Genomic DNA, 10,075 nt, shown 5'->3' with positions numbered 1-10,075 from the left:
GCACACAGCACTCTGTTTCTCCCCAGCCCAGGACCTTTTTCTCACCCTGATGAATTGCCTCCTAAGCCACTGTTACATACCAATTGAGCCATGGAAGGGACCCTCTGGTGGCTGTACCATTGTAAATAAAAACCATTGGTTTAAAGCAAGCGTTTTTTTTAATGATTGATTTGCCCTGAGGACTTGGGATGCATTCGCGGCCCAGTAAATGTTATTTGGAAAGTCTGTTAACGTGTCTGGGACGGAGCAGAAATCTCTCCACGGGACATCTCCATGAATCGTTCTCTGAGGTACTCCCAATAAGCGTTTTGGCAGAAGGTTTCTGGGCAGGGCATCCTTATTCCGTCCTCATGGTTAGGACACTTGATCACACATGATGTAGGCAAGTAATCTGGTATCATTGTGACAATAGCCTAGTGCGTATGGTTCCCGGTGTTTGCTGACATTCAGCAAACATCCATTCTTTATCTCGCTGTGTTATCCTCAGGAGGTTGATATTTCGTCTTCATGGTAACCTGGCTTGAAATTCAGGGAATTTAATTAAGGTGGACAGATATGGCATTCCTACTGGGCTGTTTTGTCCTGTTGCTTTAAGAAATGAGAGGGCTCATCTGAATTGGTTGGTAAGTGACTGTGGGTATCAATTACAGGAAAGATGCACGTGAACGCAATTGAGGACAGGAGGACGCTTCGAGCTATGAGAGTGGCGGCAGGAAGATCAAAGGGGGCATGTTGCAACGCTGGGGCTGCTGCGGTGATTCAAACTGACATGCTCCAGCGTCTGGGTGGAGCTTCAGGAACCTCAACAGCAGGATCACAGAGTGCCCTGATTATGCCCCTGTGCTACCGCCCAATTTGCTGTTGGGTTCGTTATCCTTTTTTCCTCACCCAGAGGTGTACACTGGGATACGGTGGTGGCAGGGCTCCGGTTGCACCCGTCCACTCCACCTACCGTAGGACAGCCAAGACGCGATCCAAAGGTGCCATTATTTTGAAAGTTTTTCTAGTGGCCTTTTCCTTCCCTCTCTGTCATCTTCCCAAAGCCACACCGGGCTACCTTGTCAGTTTGCTCTCTCCTCCTTTTTATAATGAATTAATAAGAATACATGATTGTTTAAATGATAGTGGCTTTATTTCCTTACAAGCTGTAAGCGAAGGTGGGAGGGTGGGTTCTTACGAGGAATGAGTCATTGGGGGGGGGATCATAAAGGGGAAACGAAACACAGGCAGTCACACGTAGCCTGGCCCGTGATTGAACTAGTTTTTCAAAGTCTTCTTTGAGGCGCACCGCTCTGGTGTGCTCTTCTATCACCCTAATGTCTGGCTGTGCAGTTTAATCAGCTGGCCAGTGTGATTGCCTTCAGCTCCCACCCTGCCATAAAAGGTCTCTCCCCCTTACTCTCACAGAGATCTGTGGAGCAACAGCAAGCAGCAGTAACAAAGGGGACATTGGGTTTTGGCTGAGGTCTGAGCGACGTTCAGTAATGTGCGGCAGGTGCGCTTTAAACGGCCCAAATGCAATTCTAACCACCATTCTGCTTTGCTCAGCCTGTAGATCTCTCTTTCTCTGCAAGCTCGTCCTCCTCATCTTCCCCGTCCGCAGAATCCTCAGCCATGGCTGAGGTTACCAACCCCACCTCGGAATCACGGACAGGGGTGGGGTACTGGTGGTGAACACCCCAGAACTGCATACAGCTCAGGGTAGAAGCGGCATGTTTGCGGCCCTGCCCCGGACCTTCCGTTTGCTTCTTTGCTTTTCTGGTAGGCTTGTCTGAGCTCCTTAACTTTCACACGGCACTGTACTGAGTCCCAGGTGTGGCCTCTCTGCATCATGGTCTTGGAAATTTTTTCAAAGGTTTTTTCATTTCGTCTTTTGGGACGGAATTCTGTTAGCACGGAATCCTCTCCCCATACAGTGATCAGATCCAGTACCTCCCATGCGGTCCATGCTGGAGATTTTTTCAATTCTCAGGAGACTGCATTGTTACCTGTGCTGATGAGCTCTCCATGCTGGCCAAACAGGAAATGAAATTCAAAAGTTCGCGAGGCTTTTCCTGTCTACCTGGCCAGCGCGTTTGAGTTCAGATGGCTTTCCAGAGCGATTACAATGGTGCACTGTGGGATACCGCCCAGAGGCCAATACCATCAAATTGCAGGCCACACTAACCCTAATCCGACATGGCAATACTGATTTCAGCGCTACTCCCCTCATCGGGGAGGAGAACAGAAATCTGTTTTAAGAGCCCTTATATCGATATAAAGGGCTTTGCTGTGTGGACAGGTGCAGGGTTAAATCGGTTTAACTCTGCTAAATTTGGTATAAACGCGTAGTGTAAACCAGGGCTAAGTTTACTTAATCAGCTACCTTCCTTTTCTTCAACCCAGTTTATTTCAATCTGAAAGGATATTAAACTAATCTCTCAGCCCCCTCCCTCTCATCAGAAACCAAACATGTATTACAGCTACTGTAAATTGATACCCAGGTGACTCCAGAAATCCACTAATATGGAAAAAAAGTTACAAGAATAGGTAAGTGGCCTCTTCATCCTCCCCGGTGATTGGCTTCTCAAACATCTATTTCTAAGTGTGTCTAATTCTAGAGTGGTAATGTAATCTATCATTCATTGTCTTTAGGGTAACCTTCTAGCCCACAACAAACTTCACTAGAGAACCATTCATTTAAACACCTCAGTACTACAAAATTCTTTTCAAATCATTCTTATAAAGTAAATTAAGCAAGTATTTAGCTTTTTTTAAAAAAATGTTATTTTAATCTACAGCCTCCTGACAAGATTTCGGTCTAAGTCAGGCGCACATATAAAGTGACTGTTTAGAGTCAGGACTCCTCTTGACAAAAAGATATTCTAGGGCTAGTCACTACCATGCAGTGCCAACTATATTATTATTCTACACTAAAGACCTGACATATCAGAGAAACCTACCACCTGGTTATTTACGCCACTCAATGGTGAGACACACTTGCCTGGACATACAAATGTCATTGGCACTTTGCCTAGAATTCCATGCCCAGATATGTATCCCAGTATGAAGTGCTCTGTCACTTCCCTACATGGTCATCTTTTTGCAAACACCATGTCAAAGGCCATCCAAATACTCTTACACTTGAGACAGAGGCATGCAGACAGTTTCTCTCACCTCCAAGTCTTGACACTAACTATGGAACATACTACTGCTCTTCTCTACCCACCCAGGAGCTTTCCCTTGTTTGAAACAATTAATGCATTGTTTCTTCCATTTGAAAAAATACAGAATATATAGCTTCCATATCTGAACTCATATTATGCTGAAGCATTTATAATATTCTTACAGCTTTTTGTAAAAAGCCTTTGCCCTAAGGGGAGAGATCTTGGATGTTCATTGTAACTACTGTAGTCACCTGAATTCAAAATGTATTAAATAAATTTTGCTAATAATCAAGAAAAGCAGCTTAAAGCAGTATTACACAAGAGACAGTTTGTACCATCTAATGCCTAATGTTCATGTAGTTTAAAATATGACCCATTGAGAGGTCAGAGTACTTAAGTCACAATCTATAAAGAGGATTGTTCTGCAAATCAGATTTAAACAATATGATCATGCAACAAGTGACTAAATTTTAAAGCATTTGCTAATGTTTAAATATACTGTTCTGTAAACAACTACCAAGAAGCTTAACATGAATTTCCTACAGTAAGGGGACACAAAAAACAGTATTCCAGCTGTTACCTGTACATGCATGCTATTCAGTAATTGCAGTAAGGCATCACATTTGTTGACATTTGCAGTTACTTGGCTCTCCCAGATCACTTATTTAAGTTCCTTTTTAATGATCTTCAATGTATAAAAGCCAAATATCAATTTTATGTCCAACTACAAACAATGCGAAATAGGTGTCGAATTATACCTATTTAGTGCAATTATGCTCATAAGTGACACACACCAATTGAATTGAATATCTACTATAATTCTTAAAAAGATGATCCTACTCCTAAACTCTGAATTATATCATACCCCTTGCTTTTATTGTTAGGAGGGAAACAAGAAAAAATGTGCTTCTGGAGTAAATTATGTTTATTTAGGTATCGGAGGTTGGAATAAAGTTATTAAAAGGAACAAAAAAAAAAAAAAGACTTAAGTTAGCTAGCACTTTAAATCAGTGCTTTAAGAAGTTACTCAGTATCCAATCTGCTATTCTTGATTGGGTAGGGTGATTAAATTTTACTGTAGGGCATACACAAAAACAAAACAAACAACACCTTGCACCACACCATTAAATCCTCCCATATAAAAGACAACCACCTACCCGAACATTCATCACAGTAATCTTGTATCATGAACACATGCAAAAGCTTCAAATAATTTAGTGACCATACTTTCTGATTAACATGTTTCCTGCAAAAATAGGTGTCTAGAAGTTTAACAGTTCAGGTATACAACTGCAAATTGTACTTGAGCACTTAGTTTGCACCTGCAATTACAAATTTAGCCAATTAGGGCCAGATTTTGAGAAGGCTTAGCTTCCATAATTGGGGCTGGATTTTCAAGGGAACCCAGTACTCAAACTCCTATCGAGAGCAATCAGAGTCACCGAGTAGGCATGCTTTTAGAAAAGCTGACCCTAAATGCATAGCTGGTTGTGCCCACAATACTCAATTTGCACATTTGTGGTAACTGTGTCCATGAATTAGGCTTGCAAATACATGTCTGCACATCATGCCTTTTGAAAGCAAGGTCTTTAAAGCTCTAGTCTGTCCTCCACTACAGAAAAGATTCAAGAAAGTCTAGTTGTCATACTCCCATTATTTCCAATATTTTGGCTTGAATAAGCGCTTCACTTACAGCCCAGTCTCAGATCTCCAGACAGATTTTGTAATCAGAGTATGAGTGCATCAATCATTGCCAAGGAAACAAGCAACATCAAGTTCAGCAAAATTAATTTCACTTCAAGTTCGAAGTGCTCAGGGAAGACAGGGTTGGATGATGCATGCCTTTGGTTAAATATATCTTCAACAAACCTCAACATACCATGAGAAAAGTGGACAAGTACAAAACTATTTGCTTTTTTTTTTTTTTTAATGTCTAATGATTCAAAACATTCCCATAACACTGATGTCCTGTAATGATGTCTGTTTCGGTTTCCTGTAATTGATGTGAACCTTCCTGCAAATGTCAGATGAATCAGTTAGACTAGATTTACAATAAAACTAATTATTGCACAATTAACATTTAAGGAGCCAGGAAGATATTTTGTTTTTAATTCAAGTTGCACTTCCGTGTGTCATTTTAACCACCAATATATACTTTCATACTAGAACATTTATGGCCTAGAGCAGTATTGCCTTAAGAATCCTCAAGCAGTTGGCATATTCGGAAAAGTTAATTTTTCCCCCAACTGCAAAAATCTAGCAACTACTGTCTTCTATTAAGAGAAATCCCCCACTAGAGTCAATGAGGCACAGAAAGGAGATCTTGTAGTGCTGTGGAAAGCCTGCTGGCTCTGCAGGTGTTTCATGTGTAGTTTCAGAGAGTCCCCCCTCACAGAGGGAAAAAGAGAGTCAAGTAACATGATCCCTCTGGCTTTTCCATTTTACAAAAATTGCTCAGTTGAAAACAATTCAGTTTCACCTGCACTCCAGTGAATTGGCAGTACAGTAAAATCAGTCTGTATTTCCTTAGGGCTGGATGCTCCAAACTACAATACATACCCTCAGGCTGATTATCCATTTGCAATTCTATTAATAATTCTTTACAGTATAATACCAAAGTAATGTGTCCCCCTGACAAAGCAAATTGCTTTCAGAGATTACTATTCTCTTTCTGGGACTTCAAGTCAGGTCCAAAATTGCTGCAGTAAGCTTCTAGCCCCAAAGTCAATATCGCGCGCGTGCGTGCGTGTCCTTCCGTCCGTCCGTCCCCAAGAAAAAAAAATTAAAATCGGTGACTTTTTGCTGTTGAAACAAGTAAATACAGCAGAACCTTGATTTTACAAATACCCATCTTACGAACAATCAGTTATACGAACCACTTTTCCCAATGAAAGTTTAAAATAAATCAATCAGGAAAGCAGTGTCAAAGAACAAAATCAATATCCCTTCATATTCTGATGCTGTCAATGAAATGGAAATCAGTTTGCAGCACACCATATTGCCACTTGTGCAACATACCCATTAATTTTGAGATGTTCAGTTTCATGAACTTTTCATTCCCAATTAGTTTGTAAGAGAGGTTAACAGCAAAAAAGCCTCTGTTTAAATCTGAGTGTGACTGACTGACACTAGAAGTACAGAAAGTGAAATAAGAGAAGTGTGACACTAACTGAAATCCAGAGACAGTATGCTGCTTCATGGTCTATTAAACCAGTTAATATAATCAGCACTTGATGTCTGTACCTGCTTTTGGCCAAATGTCCCTATAGTTTCTCCACATCACGGAGTGTATGTGCCTGTGTATTCCAGATTGGAGTTATCCTCAGTAGTGTGTGGGGGGCCCATCCCTGCACCTGAGCACAAGGATGTCTGGGAAATGAGGGTATATAGAGAATGGGCAGACCTGCCACCAGCCCAATTCTTTCTCAACCACAAAAGTTCAGTGAAAGATTCCAAGGCAGAAAGGAAGGTGGGAAGTGGGGCACCCATAGGGACACATCTCAAAGGACTCCAGTTACTGTACAAGGTGCATATGGATAGTCTTTTAGTTGAGATAGTCTGTCCTTTTATACATTCTGCAAATGAGATGAAAAGCCTGGGTGAAGCCCTAAAGACTCCAAGCTCTCCAACCCTCCTGGCAGAGTTGATGGTTATGAGGAATGAGGTCTTAGGAGACATATGAAGGAGGGAACAGTGCCTCATTGGTTCAAATGGGGGGATTTCCTTGGCACACTGAGGACTAAGTTGAGGTCCCATCAGTAGAACTAGTTCGTTAACAAGTGGGAAGAGGTTGAACAAGCCTTTGACAACCCTCATAGTGGTTGGGGGGTAGTGATGAAGACTGAAAACCTCTCATGGGGGAGTGAAAAGCTGTGATGGCAGCTAGGTGAAACTCAGCAATAATCTCATGCTTTTTAAATTGAGCAGGTAATTAAGAATGTGCATTACACTAGAGGAGGCACAGATCGGGGGACTGTATTAAGTCTGGAAGTGTCTCCACTTATGCAGGTAAGTTTTCCTTGTCAAGGGTTTTCTGCTATGAAGCAATACTGTCTGTACCTCTCGGGAGCAGTTTTCCTCTATACCAGGGAGCCATATAGCAGCTACACCTTGAGGTGAAGCACTGAAGTTTGGATGGTGATGGATCCTGACTCCTGAGATTTGCTGTCAGGAGAAGGAGAGTGGGGTCACAGAGACTGGCAAACCTGCCCTGGGAACCATACCAGTCATGGCCAGGATGGTATTTCAATTTCTTCAGAATCTTGAGCAGGAAGGAAGTGGGGGGGGCGGGGGGGGGGGGAAGAGAATAAGAGTACAGCAATAGGCAAGGCCAAGGAATGACCAGAGCATCTCCCATCAAGTTGTGGTCATGCCCTCCTCTTGAGCAGGGGCCTCTGTACTCCACATTGGATGATGTCACAGAGAGATCCATCTGCATATGACCCCAGGTAAGTCAACTCTTGGAATACCTCATTATTCAGCTCACACTCATGGCTGATGCTGAAAAGCCTGCCACAGAAGTCCACCACTGTGTTCTATAGTCCTGGTAGATGCAGTGTGTTATGCACTACTTCCATAGTTTTATGGATTCAGTGCAAAAGGACCAGGATCTTGCTCCTCCATGAAGACTCATATAATATGTTGCTGCTCTGTTGTCCAGCAGTATTCCGATTGGGTGGTCCCTTATGATGGGTCGGAAGTGCTGACAAGTGGTTCATTACAATACACCAGTATGGAAGATTACCTCCTGAGGGATCTATTTGCCCTGACTTGAAAGGTATTGGAAGTGTGTGTCCTGGCATATCAGGGAGGTGTCTGTAGCAAGTACCCTTGTGGGAGGAGACTCCAAGAATGGAACTCCCATGCACACCTTTTGTGGCTCCTCCTACCAGTTCAGAGAACCAATTACCCTCAGAAGTACAAAAACTCCTTGGATAGGCCTTGTCTGTTGGAGGAGTAGAGCGTTCTCAGCCAGCCCTGAGGACACCCAGAGTGTAGGGTTGCTAAGAGTGTCACAAACATAGAAGCTGTCATATGGCCCAGAAGTTGCAGGTGTGCCCTTGTTCTGGTTTGTGGGCTCTGCTGTATTGTTGAGATGAGGTTGGACATGGTGGCAAATCTGTCCTGGGACAAGCATGCTCTGGTGGTGGTGGAGTCCTCAGTGACCCTGATAAAATCTAAACGTTCAAGACCCAATTGTCACGGAAAAACTGTACTCTCATCTGGCAAAAATGGGCTGTGACAGCTGAGAGGATTTTGATAAGACCCTTGGCATGGCGGAGAGGCTGAGGGTAGGACGCAATACTGATAATGGTCTCTGCCTATCACAAAATGTAAGAAATGTCTGTATCCCTCAAGATTTCAGTGACCAAGACATGAAGGTAGATGGGGTACTGTTTTTATGAGATCTACTCTTGAAGGAGAAGATATTACACTTGGCTAGTATATGGATATCTCCGAAATAGAGGCAATGAGAATGTCAATCATCGACCGGAATAGGGTCCCAGAAAGAAAGACAGCACTTAAAGACTGGGGATTCCAGCATACCCCAGAAACATGAATTACTGTTAACTAAGGTCACTATAACTGCATGCTACCATGTACAAGATAAGCTCAGGACAGGGTTAGGGAATTTTAAAGTTTCTGAATGAGAAAAAGATGGACCAAGAGCCAATACTAACTTCACTTTGAGAGCATACTTTCCCTGCATATTAAAAATAGCAGGAGTGTCAACTTTAAGGGTACATAGTTATCTCCTCTCTGGATGGCTACTCTAATAACTAAATCCAAAGTGGGAAGAAAGATCAGAAGAAATTTAAGCTGTACATCAATTTATTATCTTAAAACACTAACCATCTGACTGCCAGTAAGACTTACAAAAAGGTGAATACAACTATTTGAGATGTATTCTCAACAAGATCCAGCCATAGACTTTGCACAGAAATTAAGTAGCAAAATCCTTAAAACAAAGAGGAAAAAAAAGAAAAGAAACCATTGATAGTCCAGTTAGGAGTTGACAACACAATGTATTTTCACTCGCAAGATGGCACTCTCTCCAAAGTATAAGAGAATGCTACTTGTATTTTTTAGGAAGTGATGCAAGATTGGAAGTTGAATACCAGTGTTTCAATAGAAGCCATCCTGCTTTATTACAGGTATTTTTTAATCACTAAAAAGGACGCTCAATTAAAAAAAATTGAAAATTACCAACTATTACAAATAACATTTAAAATGGTGACATTGGGAAGATTAGAGAAAAGTTTGATTTTGTTAAGTTTACTTTGCACATTGTTATTTTTCCTTGTATGTTTTTCACACAGCAATGGGGAGAAGGGGAAAAAACAAAAAACAAAACCAACACCCCCAAAAACCACACACACTAAAAATCTGTAATCCAGTTAAAAAGCAAAAGATGTCCTTGCTACTATGTCTACCAATTAAAAGGTAATAGTAACCTAAGACAATTCAAAAGATAGTAGTACTCATTTAATGTAAGATAATTACAGATGAATGGAGGAGGTCAAATTTTCAACAACGCATAAATAAGGTGCCTAACTTATACTATGCGTACTTTTTAAAAAATACCATCCAGGGCCTCAAACTCTTAAAATTAACCAAGGCCCTTTAGACATATGTAACCTGTATTATTAATAAAAGGTATCTCACCAGCTACTTCCACAATATCACCAGGGACAATGTCTCTTGCTTTAATCCTTTGTACGCTTTTTCTGTCTTGTCGATATACTTTGCCCATTTCAGGTTCATATTCTTTAAGAGCTTCAATAGCGTTTTCAGCATTTCTTTCCTGAAAGAGGAAAAATAAGATGAGATTTTAAAAGCTAGAGGTACTGCCAATTCTGACAACTAGAATAGTCACCTTCTAGTTTTCCACATGTAGCATTACATGAATACTATTTACTCGGTTATTC

General features: G+C 41.5%; 1 protein-coding gene across 3 annotated transcripts in view; it reads right to left on the bottom strand.

Moving 5' to 3' along the window:
- The window catches only part of ATP2A2 (ATPase sarcoplasmic/endoplasmic reticulum Ca2+ transporting 2), an 80,386-nt gene that overhangs the window by 50,477 nt on the left and 19,834 nt on the right, over positions 1 to 10,075 (bottom strand). For all 3 annotated transcript variants that reach the window (XM_075059870.1, XM_075059872.1, XM_075059871.1), the window contains exon 5: positions 9,813 to 9,951. In XM_075059870.1, coding sequence (XP_074915971.1) covers positions 9,813 to 9,951 — 139 coding nt within the window. The remainder of the gene's footprint in view (positions 1 to 9,812; positions 9,952 to 10,075) is intronic.

The sequence above is a fragment of the Chelonoidis abingdonii genome, chromosome 22, assembly GCF_003597395.2.
Source record: "Chelonoidis abingdonii isolate Lonesome George chromosome 22, CheloAbing_2.0, whole genome shotgun sequence".
NCBI classification, from domain to species: Eukaryota; Metazoa; Chordata; order Testudines; family Testudinidae; genus Chelonoidis; species Chelonoidis abingdonii.
The sequence above is the reverse complement of the archived record's forward strand: the minus strand, read 5'-3'. Positions and strand labels throughout refer to the sequence as shown.